The 18,180-nt window shown below is 44.2% G+C and overlaps 1 protein-coding gene across 1 annotated transcript; it reads right to left on the reverse strand.

Moving 5' to 3' along the window:
- Positions 1 to 9,749: 9,749 nt before the first annotated feature.
- Positions 9,750 to 16,279, reverse strand: Tchh (trichohyalin). The gene is made up of 2 exons (XM_027393394.2): positions 16,142 to 16,279; positions 9,750 to 15,127 (listed from the first exon to the last, which is right to left on the reverse strand). Exons 1-2 carry the CDS (start codon positions 16,277 to 16,279, stop codon positions 10,835 to 10,837), a joined length of 4,431 nt encoding a protein of 1,476 aa, XP_027249195.1. The 3' UTR covers positions 9,750 to 10,834.
- Between the last annotated feature and the right edge of the window lie 1,901 nt (positions 16,280 to 18,180).

The following is an 18,180-nucleotide window of genomic DNA, read 5'->3' on the forward strand; positions in this document are numbered from 1 at the left end:
AAACAAAACAAAACAATCTCTTGTTAGCTATGCAAAACCTTGCTTACCTAAGAGGGTGCTATTTTTAAATTATGATTGACAGCTGCCTTTAGAGGGCATTTTCATAATTTATGCTCAGACATGAGCATCCAGATGACGGTTTTCTCTCTGTATTGGGGAGAGCTAAGGAAGCTGAGGTGAGGACAGAAGTATGCCTGTGATGCTCATTGGGAAAACTGTTTTAATTGCCATACAGATTTGGGTCCCTTGTAGAAATTTATAATACAGAAGAAAATATTATCCTTTTAGATGTTTTAAACAACAAAGGAGTGTGTTCTAAGATATCCTTGCCTCTTCTTTCAAAGGACATAGAAGTGGATTGATCTATAGAAACAAGAGTAAAAGACAACAGTGATGTCCATGTAAAGATGACAATGGGAAAGTAAATGAGAAAACAGGCTGAAGGAGGAATTTTTGCTCAGCAAAACCTTTGTTCTGGATTTCCTGACAAGTAACTAAGGGTTGGGAAAATTCCACTCTGATTGCTTCTGTCTTAAAAACATTTCCCAACATACCCCTCCCCACAAAGAAGCCCTGCTACTGAAAGTTAGGGTCAGCATGCCATTAGTTTGGCTTTGATTAGTAACATTCTGTCTGTACAAACTATTTTTCTAACAAAGTGTCAGGCAGTGGTTTTTTTTTTAGTAGTGAATGGGTTTTGTCCTTGCCTTGGAGTGCAATGGTCAGTTGGAAGGACCGATTCAGTGGGGACATAAATAACTGTCGGCCAAGTAGCAGCCATATCCATGGGTGTGGAAGAGAAAGGGATGCTCATGATGTATCAGGTGCTTTGCACGGGCTATCTTAAGCCTCATAATACTTGCACATAGTTATTATCTTCTTAATAGATGGAGAAGTTAAGGCTCTTAACTGTTGAGCAACTTGTGTGTAGACATATGACTAGTAAATGGAAGTGTCAAGATTCAGAATCTAAATGTCTCCAGAACATATGTGTTGTGTGATACTTTAATCAAATTCTGACAGTAAAGTTTCCTTTGAATCAGAGGGCAGAGCTAGCTACTAGATGACAAAAATTAACCATAGAGGTTTTGGAGGACTGAGGACAGATAGAGAGATAGAAAGTAGTAAGGCCGGGCTTAAAGTGGATCTCAGCCCTTTTGGATGGAGGAAGGGAAGAGATAGGTCACTAGTTCTCTACCACTTCTCCGATCATTCAGGTTCTTATCCTGGTATCTGACTCCCAATTTTTTTTTGTTGTTGTTGTTGTTTTATAAATTGTATTTAAATTAGAAACAATCTTATTTTACATATCAATTCCAGTTCCCTCTTCCTCCCATTCTCCCATACCCCCCACCAACCCTCCATCCCATCCCCCATCCATTCCCCAGGGAGGGTAAGGCCTTCCATGAAGGATCATCAAAATCTGTCAAGTCATTTGGGGCAGGGCCTAGGCCCTCCCCTGTGTATCTAGGCTAAGAGATTATAGCTCCATGAAAAATGGGCTCCCGAAGTCCGTTCATGCACTAGGGATACATCCTGGTTCAACTGCCAGAGGCCCCATAGATTGCCCAGTGCTCCTAGCTGACACCCATGTTCAGGGGACCTGGTTTGGTCCTATGTTGGTTCCCCAGCTGTCAGACTGGGGTCCATGAGTTCCCACTTGCTCAGGTCAGCTGTTTCTGTGGGTTTTCCCATCATGGTCTTGACCCCTTTGTTTGTCACTCCTCCCTCTCTGAAACTGGATTCCAGCAGTTTGGCTCAAGGCTTAGCTGTGAATCTCTGCTTCTGCTTCCATCAGCTACTGGATGAAGGCTCTAGGATGGCATTTAAGGTAGTCACCATTCTCATTATAGGAGAAGGGCATTTAAGATAGCCTCTCCACTATTGCTTAGGTTCCTAGTTGTGACTCCCAATTTTTTATTGATAAAGAATAATTAGATAAACACAACACATATGTCTCCAAGACCATACATAATCTTCCTATTAATTCAGTCTCCCTATGCTGTGTATTACAGAGACTGATTGCAGCAGAAAGATTACAGATTAAATGGTTGGAACTTTCTAGAAGTCAGACTCTAGTTCTTCTTAAGAATTTTCTAATGAGTAGAGTTGTCTTCACTAAGAAGTCTCCTAAGGCGTGAGTTCTCTGCTTCTGGATCTGTTCCCAGAGAGGCTTCATCATTAGGTTATGGGGGCAGGGAGGCTGCCATGGGAAGGGCAAGTAATTCATGAGGAAACACAAGATATCATGTTCAGCATTTATCATTTTAGTTAGCTTGGGGACAATACCAAAAGCAGCCTCCTGATGATGAGGTGTCAGAGTCCAAAGACCAAATTGTATCCACATTGTTTACTACTACATGACGTTGTGCCCTGGCCAGGTATCTTATTTTGTTTAACACTTACTTACGTACATATGTGTTTATATGGACAAACATGCAGGTGAATGCAAAAGCCAAAAAAGGGTGTTGGGTCCCCTGGAGCTACAGTTGTGAGCTGCCTGATATGGGTGGGTGGTGAGTGATGGAGCTGGGCTTTGGTCTTGTGCCAGAGCTGCAAGCTCTTCTAGCCCCTGAGCTAGCTTTCCAGCTCTTTCAGCTTTAAATGTCTATGGTTTTGTATTCTTGCTCCTATTAAGAAAGGCAAGGCTGCCTTTTTGCCTTATCTCTGAAGACAGCAAGAGAAGGTGCACAATCCCTTATACAGACATCATCCCAGTGTTTACTGAAAACCATGTTATTAATTAATACTCGAACTCTAAGTGAGAAGTGACTTAGAGAGTGCTGGCAGAGCAGGAAGGAGGCTGCTCTGTATCTTGTGTTTAAGCCTTTAGACTGTACTACAATAACCCACAGATACTCTACTATGGCCAAAAAGAAGAGCCTGATGGCCCCTTTCTGTCTTAAACAGACCTCTGGAATCATTCCTAGGCAATGTTCTTATCTCTCTAATTTTTTTTTTAAGTGTGACATAGAAATGAGAAGGGGTGAGGGTAAGGAGAGGGAGACTAAAGTGGGGGAGGGCAAGGGAGGGGAGGAGCCTGAGAACTATTTATCCTGAAAGGTCAACACTAGAGTATTGAATAAAAACATCAAGTAAAACATATATGATAGCTACTTTGGAAAGAATGGCCAATAAAATATTTTTTTAATTTTCAATGATTATAATAATGGAAATTTTGACAATAAGTGAAGATTTCAGCTTAGGTTTATATTTTCACAACCTTATTTTATTTATTCTAAGTGTAATGGAAGTTTATTTAAAATTATGGTGGACTGAACTAATATATATTCTTAAAAATATTTTATAATGATATTTATTTTCTGTTTCCCTCTCCCTTGCCCTGTTTTGCACACGCGTGTGCATGCGGGCTTGTGTGTCTGTGTGTAGGTGTGTGTGTGTGTGTGTAGGTGTGTGTGTGTGTGTAGGTGTAGGGGTGTGTGTGTGTGTGTGTGTGTGTGTGTGTGTGTGTGTGTGTGTGTAGTTAGGCACAACATGATTGTAACCATGAGAGTTCTCTTCTTCCACCGTGTGAATTCTGGGGCTCAAACTCAGGTCATCAGGCTTGACAGCAAGAATCTGTACTTACTGAGCCAGTTCACCATCTCAACAACATATGTTTTTAATGCCCTGCCTAGAATTCTCTAAAATAAAAGCATTAATAAAAAATCCTTTTTATTAAATAAAAAATTTAAAATGCATACAAATGTATAAAATAAAAAATTAACCTAATAAAAGTAAACCAGAATTATGACAAACTTAGGGGAGAATCATAACTGAGTGAGAGATTTCAGTATAGAGCAAGAAATGGAAAGGGAGTGTGTGGTGGATGTTCATGGCTGCAGTGGTGGAGAAGGGCCAGCAGGATGTGTCCTGCAGATGCTACAGAAGTGAAGGTAGGTCTTGCCATTAGAATATGAAGAAGACAGCTAAGCACTGAGCCAAACTCCTGGAATCCAGTTGTAGACAGGGAGGAGTGATGAGCAAAGGGGTCAAGACCATGCTGAAAAAGGCCACAGAAACAGATGACCTCAACAAGTGGGAGCTCACAGATTCCAGACTGACAGCTGGGAACCAGCATAGGACCAAACCAGGCCCCCTGAACATGGATGTCAGTTGGGGGGGCCTGGGCAGTCTATGGGGCCTCTGGCAGTGGAACCAGTATTTATCCCTAGTTCATTAATGGACTTTGGGAGCCCATTTCCTATGGAGGGAAACTCTCTCAGCCTAAATACATGTTGGAGGGCCTAGGTCCTGCCCCAAATGATACGACAGACTTTGATGATCCACCATGGAAGGCCTCACCCCCCATGAGGCGTGGATGGGGGGTGGGATGCGGGAGTTGGTGGGGGGCATGGGAGGATGGGAGGGAAAGGGAACTGGGATTGGTATGTAAAATAAGATTGTTTTTAATTTAAATAAAATTAATTAAAAAAGAAGAGTGTGAAGAAGAGTATGCAGAATTCAGAATTAGGAGACAAGGTGGTTGCAAATGAGAATCATGGCTGTAAACAGGCTTGTGTAAAGAATGTTTCTAAGTGGTCCTTCTCTATTTTCCTCCTCCATTTTATTTTATTGTGGAAGGGTGTGATATATATTAAATGTACATTTGTTAGTTTTACCAAGAAGTGATATTTTGGGTTTTCTTCGAATTTCGTGTATGAGTATTGTAGTGACATCATTCCCCTCCATCCTCCATTTTTAAGCACACACCACAGATATATGGGCATCTACTATCTAACCTCCTTGGTAAAGTTTTTTCCTAGTAAATTATCTGGAATCACAGAACTCTAGTGGGAAAGTGAACATCTCACAAAACAATTGTCTTACAGTGTTTTCTGCTAAACTAACACCTGGGACATGGTTGCCTTGATCACTGTTGTGTGTGTGCCAGGCCAGCTCACCACCTGGGATAGTGCATGTTCAGCATGTGTTTTCTAAGGAAGACAAGATTGAGGGACGTCTACTGAAATGAAAGTACCAGAGTGAAATGACTGGGTACTGAGAAACTAACTGAGGCAAAATATTGTAAAAGTGAATGGTAAAGACAACATACCTTTTTGTGTGTTTGTTTTGTTTTGTTTGAAACAGGGTTTCACTGTGTAGCTCTGGCTGTCCTGGAACTCCCTCCATAGATCAGGCTGGCTTTGAACTCACAGGGATCCATCTGCCTCTGCCTCCCAAGTGCTGCAATTAAAGATAGGTGCCCCATGCCCAGCTGAAGATAACAGATAACATAGAGTCTCAATGAAGAGAAATATTGTGTGTCAATGTGATTAGATTTTAGGGAAGAGTTAGAATTCAATTTATGTCTTATAAATTGAGTAGAAATTTCCCTTGTATATAGGAGGGGAGGAGGCACACCATGCAGGTACAATCCTACCATAAGTCTGTGAAGCGAGGACAACCTATGCTGTCCTAACGATTAAGTTTAAGCATATAGTTGGTCCCAAAGATACTGTGAGATCCAAGGCTGAGAAGGTTATGGATACTAGATTGTGGCATTGAGTTAAAAACTCAAGTCCTATATTTTAGCTCCCTGAAAATGTGACAAATTTCTTTAAAAAGAAGTAATAAAAATTAAATTCTATAAGGTTTTATAACAGCCCGAGGGTTCCAAAATTAATAAATGCTTAGAATCCTTTGCACTTGTTTTAGATTACCGCATGTGACTCTCAGCTCTTTACTAACAAGGGAATGAGCTCATTATATGTTACATATTACATAGATTACAATCTTCAGAAGATTATAGGTTCGGTATACTTGCTGAAAAAATACCTCACAATTATCAAGACTGGATGCACATATTAGCCGTGTGTAATTAGTAGAGACGTGAAGGAGAAATAGGCTCATGTTGAATACTGATGGCAATTGAAGTTTTGTTTGAATGGGAGTAAATTCTAGGAGTGAGTTTTCTCCTTAGAAAAGAATGAGAATAATCAAATGCACATATTAAGGTTGTAAAGCAGAATGTTATCATCTTTGGTAAGAAGAGGATTAAAGAAAATGAAGTCAGTTTAAAATGTTCTCTCTTAATGAATAAACCTGGGTGATAAGAAGCTCTGAGGAAGACCTGGGGAGACAAATAGAGGGGAATTCAGGGATGTTTGGCTGGGGAAATAAAATCTTTTAGCTCAGTTGACCTCAAGCTCCTGATCCTTCTGCCCCTGCCTCTCAATAGAATGTAATCTTTTTTTTCAGTCCTGAAGATAAGGTTGCTGATGGCTGTTTCAGCCTATAGCTGGAATACGAATCAATGGAAGCCCATAAAGCCCAAGAGGCTTACACAAGTTCTCAAGATAGTAAAGTGAAGGAAGAACCTAGAATTGCTGCTTCACCCCTGCATGTGTATCGCTTGGAACAATGTTTTACACAGATCATGAGCTCAATAAATGTTTGTCGACTGTATGGTGAATGAATGAACCCTAGATTCTTATTTCCATACAGGATTATTTTCATTATATCATACAATGACTCAGAGTTCTGTAGCTTGAGAAACACCTTGTTTTGCCTCATTATATTTTAAGTGGCCCTAAGTATAAAAATATAATACCAAATTCTAATTTTCTGGATAAATCTTACTCTTAACAAGTATTTCTTCCAGTTCTGGACTTACGTCATAAGGGATCCTTCTCTTTAGATGTTGTTCCCCTGCATTATTTGAAGGCTGTAAAACTTCAGCCTGCTGGTGGAATCTGGGCTAATTGTATAACAACAACAACAAAAACATAAAGCAAGCAAGCAAGACCTGTTTGCACTATGTTAAGGATAAAGATGATAATGCAGGAACTTACTTAACAACAGATCGCAGATCTACCTTATGTGATGTATTTATGTCCAGAGCTGTCATAACAAAGTTCCACAGACTGCTGGCTTGAGTACATTTATTGTCTCAGAGTCCCCAAGGCTTGAAGTCCAAGACTCAGGTGTCAGCTAGATTGACTCTGAGGGTTATAAGGGAGGATCTACTCCATATCTTTATCTTTGACCTGTAGGTGATAATCTTCTCTTGGTGTTTTCATATCTCCACACTTCTGTTTGCGTCTATGTTCAAGTTTTTGTATTGTAAGGATAGCAGCCATATCATATTAGGACCCAAACTAACAACCTCATTTTAATTACCTCTTTAAATATTACATCTCCAAATAAGGGTACATCCCAGGTTACTGAATGTTAAGACTTCAACATTTTAAGCCAGTGTGTCTGTGTGTAAGAGAGAGAGTGGGGAGGGAGGGAGGGAGGGAGGGAGGTAGGGAGGGAGAGAGAGAGAGAGAGAGAGAGAGAGAGAGAGAGAGAGAGAGAGAGATGCAATTTCCTCCAGAAAGAAACAAGAGGTTTATGAGCCTCGGAAGGTTAAAAAAAAAAAAAAAAGTTCCCCATCTGTCTTAGAGAACAGAAACTTGGAAGACTCTTGAGGACCAGTAGTATAAAAGGAAGTATATTCTCCCCAATATTATAAAAAGGAGTAAGCACTTGCTGGGGGGAAGAGACTGCCCAGAAGAACTGCAGAGAGAAAATATTGTTGGTCCACGAGGCTGCCTGCAAGCTGTGTTGAGATCCCCAGAGTTGCTGCTTTTGTGAGTCTTTGCCCATGTTGGGGAAAGGATTCTCAATGATGTAGCTGCTTTTGAGTCATCTCTGCTCCTGCTAAGTTACTCCTCACCCATAGTCCTGTTAGTAACCTCCTAGAACTCACCTGTTCTCCAAGTTTGACGTTGGAGCAACTGTTTCTTTGGTCTGTCATGTGTTCCAGTTCTGGGGTGAATAGACATGCATTGTGGCACACAACAGTTCTCCATCCTATTTCCCAGTAGCAGCTGAAGTAATGTTACCAGAACTACTAGTTTGAAGTTAAACATGCAGTTGCCCAAAACCATCAAGGTCCTGCCCAGATAGGTACACCACTCAGCTGTAACAAGTTGGCCTCCAAGTTTTCCTGCCACTAGCTACTTTTAGTAGCTAGAGAGCATGGCTTTACTGATACACTTGTCAAAACAAAGTACATCATTAAAATGGATGAAACAACAGTTTCTTCTGTGGAAACTGATGTTTTCCTTACTTGTAAAGTGCTATAGCAAGTCTGACTGGTTTTTATTACTGTTGAACTGTAGCTTAACTAGTAATATCCTGGAGCTGGGGATTTATAAGGAGAATCTCTCATGAGGATCCTAGGGAAAAATAATGTCTTTCCTTTGGGGCTTCTGGGAAGAACTTAAAAGAAGAAACAAGTATGTGTGGAGGAAATGGTTTTACAGTTAGAAATACTTTGAAAGAGCAAAAGGATGCCTTAGCTATGTTTTATGAACATAAAACAGTTGTGTTAAGGTGTGAGAGTGTTGGGACCCATCACCCACCGGGTCTTTAAGAGTTGTTTTCTAGCATAACGACAGGTACCTCCTGTTTTCCTGACCTCACCCCACTAGCATCATTATCCTGTTGTGAACCCTTCACCTGGGGTTTTTGTAAGTTTGTATATAAGGCTATTCCACAGTAAGGGGATGAGAGACAATCTCTCAGAAAATGGACCAGGCATCTTGTTCATACAAATCTCCAGGCTTTCACCAGATACTCGAACTTAGTTGTGGTGCAGGCAGCCACATGAGAGAGTATTTACTCCTTGCATTTAAGTGTCTCCTTATTCAACCAGAATGATATTCAGAAGCTATAGGCTTAGCCTCCTTAGCTTTTACCATTGACTGATTGTTGACTATAGCTTTAGAGCAATTTCCAAGATTCTCACAATTAAAAATAGTGATATTCTTTTCCTTCCTTCCTTCCTTTTTTTCTAAGACAGGCTTTCTTTGTGTATCCCTGGAAGTTTTTCGAGACAGGGTTTCTCTGTGGCTTTGGAGCCTATCCTGGAACTTGCTCTTGTAGACCAGGCTGGTCTCAAACTCACAGAGATCTGCTTGTCCCTGCCTCCCGAGTGCTGGGGTTAAAGGCGTGTGCCACCAATGCCTGGCCCTGGCTGTGATATTTTTGATAAGATCCTTTTGAATTATTTCCCCCTAGTAACTCAATAAATAATCAGTTAAATAATGTAGTTCAGCAGGTGGCAAAAGGGTGTCTGCATTGTGGGGGTGGTAATGTGACATTTGGATTCATTACTATTTAGCATTTTTTTGATTCAGGCATTGATTATGTTGCTTAAATCGATGGGTCACTGATTGTTTCTATAGAGCCCCAGTATTTTAGGCCATGTTCCATCACTGGCTTAGACACAAAGTAACTACTCCATTTTAGAAGGAAATAGTAACAAACACTTGGAGTGCAGTATTTGTCATGACCGGTGTGTGTCACTGCAAGAAAGGGTACAGAAAGTGGTAGCATCAAGAATAAAACACTTCAAAGACGGTTTATGTAGTATTGGAAATGATGTAGGGGTCATCTTAACTTCATCCAACACTCAGTGAATACCTACTGGCTCCCAAACAAGACAGGTGTTTACAGGATTTTGAGTAGGTTCCCTCTAAACCAACTTATACAAAAATAGTAAAATTCTCAAACTCAACAAAACTTGGAGAAATGGAACAGAGCACTACAAATTACAGCAGTTTTAAATTTGAGTTACTTGAGAAACACCTTATTTTTGATTCATGAGAATTTAAATGGTGGTAAGTATAAAAATTTAATGCCAAATTCTTTTTTTTTTTGTTCAAATCTTACTCTTAAATGATATAGGAGTCACCTTAATTGGGAAAAATTTGTAGGGAAAATTGAACGTCCTCTCCTCCTTTCATATTTTGACATAGCTGATATTAAAAATACTATGTGATTGGAAATGGATACATTTCCAGATTAGATATGAGTTATGATAGATAATTAAAACAGACAAAGATAATTATTTGCCAAACATTTATTGAAAATTTTACAGTCCAATTGTTTTCAACAAGAATGTCTTTAAGGTACTATAGAGCCTCAAATGATTGTGGGCTGCTAAATCTAGTCAAGAGACCTCTAGAAATTTGGCCTCTGTCCATACATTTTCCCCCGTTCCTTTTTCCATCACTCTGTGAACTCTTGCTGGACCCAAACAAGACAGATGTTTACAGGATCTTGAGTAGGTTCTCTCTAAAGCAAAATGTACAAAAGTAACATTCTCAAACCCAACAAAACTTGGAGAAATGGAACAGAGCTCTACAAATAAAGGCAGTTTTAAATTTGAGTTGTTTGAGAAACACCTTGCTTTTGCTTCACGAAATTTTAAGTGGTACTAACTATAAAAATATGATGCCCAAAACTCATTTTCTGTCCAAGTCTTTCTCTTAAGAGTTCAGTTATGAACTCATTTCACATGGCATTTTTCTGCATAAATCAACTCCTTAGATTAAGGGCTGTCAAAATTATGCAACAGAGATTAAGAAAATTGTTTGGTTGCCTCCAAATGAAATTTAGGCCAAAGAAGATGTCAACTTAAACTTACAAAATAAGAGCTCCCAACAAGATGATCCACTAAAAACAGTGGCTCAATTACTTTGAATATCAAATTGCTACATTATTCTTGTTATTTATGAAGGGAATAAATCAATGTGCTCCTCAAACAAAATTCCTTTGAAAACTTAAATGACTTCTTTTTAAAAGTCTGCACTAAAGAACAAAGACATCTTGCAATAAAGAACTACCCGAGGCAGAATGAAAGACAGAAATAGAAAGAAATGAAACAGGTATAGTTTAAGATTCTGAAAAAGACATTCTAAGACCAGAGAGTTTTCCCACAACCAGAAACACGTGAGCTATCATTGGATGCCCAGTGTTTCTCATCTTCCTTTGCTTGAAAAAGAAAAAAAAAATTTTTTTTTTTTTTTAGCTGGTGCAGGGACTTTCGCGGCATCCTTTAAGGGCGGTACTGAGACCTCTGCTCTTGGATGTATTCATAGAGCGGGCTGGAACGCACTGGGACATTGGCAAACTGGCGTGTGCCAGACTCCAGGATTTGGCGGCGCCTCTGCTCCGCCTGCCTACGGATCTGCTCTTCTTGGAATTTTCTCTCCAGCTCTTGGCGACGTTTTTGTTCCTCTTCTTGGCGTTGTTCTTGTTCCTGACGACGAATCTTATCCCTGGCAAACTGCTCTTCAGCTGGGTACTGACCATCCCGTTTCTGCCTCCGCAACTGCAGTTCCTCACGTTCCTGGCGCAGCTGCTTCTCCTCCCGGAATTTCCTGTCACGCTCTTGGCGAAGCTGTTGCTCTAGTTCCTGGTGGCGACGCTTCTGTTCCTCAAAGCGAAGCTGTTCTTCCTCGAGTTCCTGGAGGCGCCGCTGCTGCCCCTCACGTTCTTTCCGGAGTTCTGGTTCTCCGCGGAATCTTCGGTCGCGCTCCTGACGGCGCTCTTCTTCCTCAAGGAATTTTCTGCCACGTTCCTGGCGTCTCAGTTGCTCTTCCTCCAATTCCTGGAGGCGCTCTTCTTCATGGAATTTTCTGTCGCGCCTGAGCTCTTGTTCCCTGCGGAACTTTCTATCCCTTGGCTGCTCTTCCTCCAGTTCCTGGCGGAATTCTTTTTCCCTGCGGAATTTTCTATCGCATTCCTGTCCGCGTCTCCGCTCTTCCTCTTGCTCCCTGCGCAGCTGCTCCTCCACCCTCAACTTTCGGTCTCGCAGCTGCTCTTCTTCCAGTTCCTGGAGGCGCTCCTCTTCATGGAATTTTCTATCACGTTCCTGGCGGCGCTGTGCTTCACGGAATTTTCTGTCGCGTTCCTGGTGTCTCAGCTGCTCTTCCTCGAGTTGCTGGCGGCGCTCTTCTTCCTCATGGAATTTTCTGTCGCGCCTGAGCTCTTGTTCCCTGCGGAACTTTCTATCCCTTGGCTGCTCTTCCTCCAGTTCCTGGCTGAATTCTTGTTCCCTGCGGAATTTTCTGTCACACTCCTGTCCACGCCTCCGCTCTTCCTCTCGCTCCCCGCGAAGCTGCTCCTCTGCTCTCAATTTTCGATCTCGCAGCTGCTCTTCCTCGAGCTCCTGGCGGCGCTCTGCTTCACGCAATTTTCTGTCTCGTTCCTGGTGCCTCAGCTGCTCTTCCTCGAGCTCCTGGCGGCGCTCTGCTTCACGCAATTTTCTGTCTCGTTCCTGGTGCCTCAGCTGCTCTTCCTCGAGCTCCTGGCGGCGCTCTGCTTCACGCAATTTTCTGTCACGTTCCTGGTGCCTCAGCTGCTCTTCCTCGAGCTCCTGGCGGCGCTCTGCTTCACGGAATTTTCTGTCACATTTCTGGTGCCTCAGCTGCTCTTCCTCGAGCTCCTGGCGGCGCTCTGCTTCACGGAATTTTCTGTCCCGTTCCTGGTGCCTCAGCTGCTCTTCCTCGAGCTCCTGGCGGCGCTCTGCTTCACGGAATTTTCTGTCACATTTCTGGTGCCTCAGCTGCTCTTCCTCGAGCTCCTGGCGGCGCTCTGCTTCACGGAATTTTCTATCGCGCCTGAGCTCTTGCTCCCGGAGGAACTTTCTGCCCTGAAACTGCTCCTCCTCCAGTTCCTGACGGAGCTCTCGTTCCCCACGGGATTTTCTGTCACGCTCTTGGTGTCTCAGCTGCTCTTCCTCACGCAGCTCCTGGCGAAGCTCTTCTTCCTGGCGGAATCTTCTGTCACGCTGCTGGCGGCGCTGCTCTTCCTCACGCAGCTCCTGGCGAAGCTCTTCTTCCTGGCGGAATCTTCTGTCACGCTGCTGGCGGCGCTGCTCTTCCTCACGCAGCTCCTGGCGAAGCTCTTCTTCCTGGCGGAATCTTCTGTCACGCTGCTGGCGGCGCTGCTCTTCCTCACGCAGCTCCTGGCGAAGCTCTTCTTCCTGGCGGACTCTTCTGTCACGCTGCTGGCGGCGCTGCTCTTCCTCACGCAGCTCCTGGCGAAGCTCTTCTTCCTGGCGGACTCTTCTGTCACGCTGCTGGCGGCGCTGCTCTTCCTCACGCAGCTCCTGGCGAAGCTCTTCTTCCTGGCGGACTCTTCTGTCACGCTGCTGGCGGCGCTGCTCTTCCTCACGCAGCTCCTGGCGAAGCTCTTCTTCCTGGCGGACTCTTCTGTCACGCTGCTGGCGGCGCTGCTCTTCCTCACGCAGCTCCTGGCGAAGCTCTTCTTCCTGGCGGACTCTTCTGTCACGCTGCTGGCGGCGCTGCTCTTCCTCACGCAGCTCCTGGCGAAGCTCTTCTTCCTGGCGGACTCTTCTGTCACGCTGCTGGCGGCGCTGCTCTTCCTCACGCAGCTCCTGGCGACGTTGGTCGGCCTCAAGCTGCTGGCGGAGCTCTTGTTCCTCACAGGAATTTCTTCCGCGCTCCTGCCGAAGTTCTTTCTCACGTTCTTGGTGGCGCAGCTCCTCCTCCTCCTGGAATTGTCTCTCTTGTTCTTGACGCCGCCTGTGTTCTTCCCGTCTTTTCCGCAGCTGCTTTTCCTCCTCAAGGAACTTTGCATCCCTCTCCTGGGGCCGTCTTCTCGAGTCTCTCAGGAGCTGCTCTTCCTCCTGGATGTTCTCATCTCGCCTTCTGGCTTCCCTTTGGTGCTCTCGCTGCAGCTGCTCTTCCTCTAGCAACTGCCGGTCGCGCTGCAGTCGGCGCCTGGTCTCCTGCTCCAGCTCTCTCTTCTCTCCCGCTTCTTCTCGCAGAGGCCGCCGATCCTGACGTAACCGTCTCTCTTGCTCCAGAGAATCTTCCAGCTGCCGGGTCCTTTCTTCATCCTGCCTGCGTTTGGAGAAGAGCCTGTGTCTGCGAGCTTCGTTTTCTTTCTCTGGTTGCCACTGCCATTTCAGATCCCTACGCTGATCTACATCCCGCAGCCGCTGCAGGTCCTCCTCTTGATACTGCCTCCCCCGCTGCAGGCGCCTTCTTTCCTGCTGCAGCCGCTCCTCCTCCTGCTGCAGCAGCTCTTCCTCCTGCTGCAGCCGCTCTTCCTCCTGCTGCAGGTCCTCCTCTTGATACTGCCTTTCCCGCTGCAGGTGCCTCTTCTCCCTCTGCAGCTGCTCTTCCCGCCGTTGCAGCCGCTCCTCCTCCAGTTGCAGCCGCTCCTCCTGCTGCTGCAGCCGCTCCTCCTCCTGCTGCAGCCGCTCCTCCTCCTGCTGCTGCAGCCGCTCTTCCTCCCGGAGGTATTTCCTGTCCCGCTGCTGGCGCCGCTGCGCCTCTTCTTGCAGCAGCCGCTCCTCCCGTAGCTCCTCCCCGCTCTGCTGCCTCTGGCTGGGTTCGGCGTACCGCGTGTGGCACCTCTGGCTTTCTTCCTGCAATTGCCGGCTCCTGCTTGCGTCCCGGCGACGCCTCTGGCGTTCCTCTAGGAGGCTATCCTGGAGCTCCGCTCGCTGCAGCTCCTCCTCCCGGAAGCTCTGCTCCTCCCCGTCGCGCCTCTGGGATCGCTGACGCTGAGGCTCGCGGAACCGCTGCTCTTGCTCCAGGCGCTCCTCCTCAGCAAGGCGCTGTCGTCGGAGGTCGCGGCGCTGCCCCTGCTCGCGCAGCTGACGCTCTTCCGCCTCCTGTCTGCGAGGCCTGGAGTAAACTTTGTTCTGACGGGCTTCTGCCTCGCTTTCGAGTTGCTGCTGCCACCTCCGGGTGAAGCTGTCGTCAGGCTCTTGGAGCCGCGTCTGCTCCTCCTCTTCAGCCACCAGCTCCTGCTCCCGCCTCAGCTGGGGGTCGCGCCTCAGCTGGGCATCGCGCCTCAGCTGGGGGTCGCTCACCTCTTCTCGCCTGCGCTTCTGCAACCGTCTTTCTTCCGTCTGGTCCTTGCTCTTGAGTTCTTGCCTCTCTCGCAAGTTCTCTTCCTCAGAAAACTCCTCAGCATCAGGACCCTGGCTCCAGCTTAGCGGCTCTTTCTCTGCAAGGCGCTCCTCCAGTTCTTGCAGTTCTCGTCTTTGCTCTTCCTGCTCCAGTCTCTCTTGCCTCTTCCTCTGCTCATCAGTGCGCTCCTCCTGCTCATGTCTCTTCTGCCTGCTTTGGTGCCCTCGTTCTTCGTCACGTTGTACGTCCTGGGGCTCGAATCTCCTTTGGTCTTCTTGTCTGCGATCTTGTGACACGTTCCTCTTCTCATCTAGCCCTGAGGTCTGATCGAGAGCATAATAGCAAGCTTGAGCAATCTTGAAAAGGAACAGGAGGAATTCGTTGAAATCAACACGCCCGTTGGAGTCGCGATCCAAAAGTGCTAGGGTCAGGTCTACTGTCTCAGGGTCCTGTGGTCTCTAAGAAAGATTAAAACAAACGTTTTATAATTAATTATTTACATGTAGTAAGCTTTTACTCTCACACTTATTTTATGTTGTGTTGAGATTAGGAGATATTTAAAACAATTAGAAAATGCATAGTGTGCCCAGCGGTGGTGGCGCATGCCTTTAATCCTTGCAGGTGGATCTCTGTCAGTTCCATGCCAGCCCGATCTACAGAGAGAGTTCCAGGACAGGTTCCAAAGATACACAGAGAAACCCTGTCTCGAAAAAACAAGACCAAAAAAAAAAATCCACAAAAACAAACAAACAAACAAAAAACAAAATCGAATTTGTCCTTGTGATCGATAAAATGAAATTTTAGGAAGACTTCCAACAGACATTTTCATTTGAAAAAGCCAGTACCTCTAATTTAATTTCTATTCCATGTTTGAAGAAGAACTAAGATATTTACAGTATTGCCATTTTAGTCAAGAAGTAGGCAAATTACAGTTGCAGAAAGTTGGGAGCAAAAAATGTCCCTTCAAGTCTATTAACTGGATTAGGCATCATTAGTGGTAATGCCCTATTAATTAACACTTCATTCCCATTAACAATGCTATCAAGGCTATTAAATAAATGTCATTAACTTCTTTAGTACTCAGATTACACCACCAATTTAAACACCTCAGGCTCAAAAATGAGTGAGGATGTAATGTAAACCTGTCATGTTGAAAATCCATTTTAGCGTTGGTGGTGCACGCCTTTAATCCCAGCACTTGGGAGGCAGAGCCAGAGGCAGGCAGATCTCTGTGAGTTTGAGGCCAGCCTGGTCTCCAGAGTGAGTGCCAGGATAGGCTCCAAAGCTACACAGAGAAAACCTGTCTCAAAAAAAAAAAAAAAAAAAGAAAAGAAAAGAAAAAAGAAAAAGAAAGAAAGAAAGAAATGAAAAAGAAAAAAAGAAAATCCATTTTAACCAATATTCTTTGCTTTTTCTTGGGAGGAAAATGAAAAGCTCCACACTGTAGATTTCTTTTTCTTGTCAGGTCTCACCTGAAGGACAGTTCCAAGTTCCCTTTCAAGGAGGTTCTTCAGGTCTTTCTTGCTTAGGGATGCTCCATCACAACTGTGTGAGGCATAGTGATCGAAAATTTCAGCGATATCAATAACGCTTCTTAGAAGAGGAGACATCTTTTCTTTCTTTCAAATTCAAGTAAACCTAAAACAATAAGATAGGATTCAGAATTAAACCTCTGCTTCCGATATTAGGGAAATTTCACTTACACTGATTTAGACAGATCTTTAGACTTTCCACTAGTATTTATTTCAACTTGCGTTTTCAGAGCATTTTATCCATAAATAATGTATTCCAAAAGGGGAAGAGAAATATTGAAAAATTCTAAGCCAGGAAAATCATCTTCAAACTATATTGCAGTCAGATTTTCATTGTCCATTGGTGTAGACTACTTATATCTTCCACTTTTTGTTTCAACACATGTCAGAGCAGATAATGAAAAGATGAAGGTTAGAATTTAAATTCTATATATTGCTACTCATAGCAACCCCAAAGGTTGAGCAAATAAGAATAGGTAAAAGCCAAGGTGTGAAAGAAGACTTGAGCATTTTTAAAAGTAAATAGAGCTATACATAGACGATTGTGTCTGCAAAAACATGGCACAAACAGTGAAAAGGAAATGTGAATTACTCCTTAATTGTCTAGCCCAAAAGAGACTAACTCATGTCATCAATTCTAACATTAAAGAGTGCCTGTTCCTCAAAATTGTAACATTTAGATACTGCAAGGCAGAAACAAGGAATTCATGTTTTCCGCCTTAACTCAGATATACTATGGCTATTCATAGTTTCTATTATGGAAAGTTATTTGAGAGATCAGAGGCAATAGGTCAAACCTGGAGAACTTTGAATGACATTGGTCTTAAGCCAGGCCTTTGTTAAATGCAAGTAAATCACTTGAATGTTGATATTATAAAGAAAGGAGAGGGCGCTCTGGGAATGTAGCTCAGTGGTAGAGTGGCTGTTAGTATGTGCAAAATAATATGTTCAGTTTCCAGTATTGCCAAGACAAAGCAAAACACACAGCCACAACAAATCTTATCCACCGACACACTGGTGTCAAAAGAATACTTGGTTGGCTTGGCTGGCTGACTGCATAGTGTTCACTTAGTTAAGTACTTTATCATCATTTGAACTCCAACACTTCACACACCAACTCAGATGTGAACTGTATGAAGATGCCTATGTCATACTGAACACATAAAAAAGAGATTAGAGGGTTTGCACACTTTTGGGATAGTAGTGTTTCAGAAAGATGAGCCTCATAAGAGGCACACACACACACACACACACACACACACACACTCACACACACACACACACACACACACACACACACACACACACACACGCTATTTTTTTCTGTGCAAAAGTATTGAGTTAAGAGCCTCGAGAGAACTACTACTATTCAAGTGATGGCTCCAACCACACATAAAAAGATGGGGCAAGCCAAGCATGGTGGCTCATTCCATTTAAATGGTAGAGGGAGTTTCTGTGAGTTTGAGACCAGTCTAGCCTACATAGTTAAGTCTAGGCTAGACAGGGCTAAACAGTGAGACCTTATCAAAAAAGAGAAGGGGAAGCAGGAGATGGAAGAAGTGAGATTTAGCCAACCCTGGAAGGTGGAGATCCTTTCTGGAGCACAGAGCCGACCTGCATTCCCCCAACAGGTAACATGGCTAGAAAATGAAGAATCCTACAGAAGAACACCATCCCACAGAATGGGACTTACCCACTTCACCAGAGGAAGAAGTCAAGTGCTCGCCGACACTGCTGCCAAGTGTGCTAGCTAACTGGGAGTCTGGCCTTTTATAGGGGTTTTAATTGTGCCCTGGGGAGCAATTTAGGAAGGAGACACCCACTCTGTGGGATGACCTGATTCATTCAAATCCCAGCTCCACCTCTGTCTCCAGGAATGGCTTGTTTATCTCACTATTTGCTCACGTAGCTATTTGGACAGGGTTCACAGGACTTGCCTGCTGACTGGGTGCTGGCCCCACCTAACACAAAAAGGTAGA

This window comes from Cricetulus griseus, assembly GCF_003668045.3.
Source record: "Cricetulus griseus strain 17A/GY chromosome 1 unlocalized genomic scaffold, alternate assembly CriGri-PICRH-1.0 chr1_0, whole genome shotgun sequence".
In the NCBI taxonomy this organism is placed as follows: domain Eukaryota; kingdom Metazoa; phylum Chordata; class Mammalia; order Rodentia; family Cricetidae; genus Cricetulus; species Cricetulus griseus.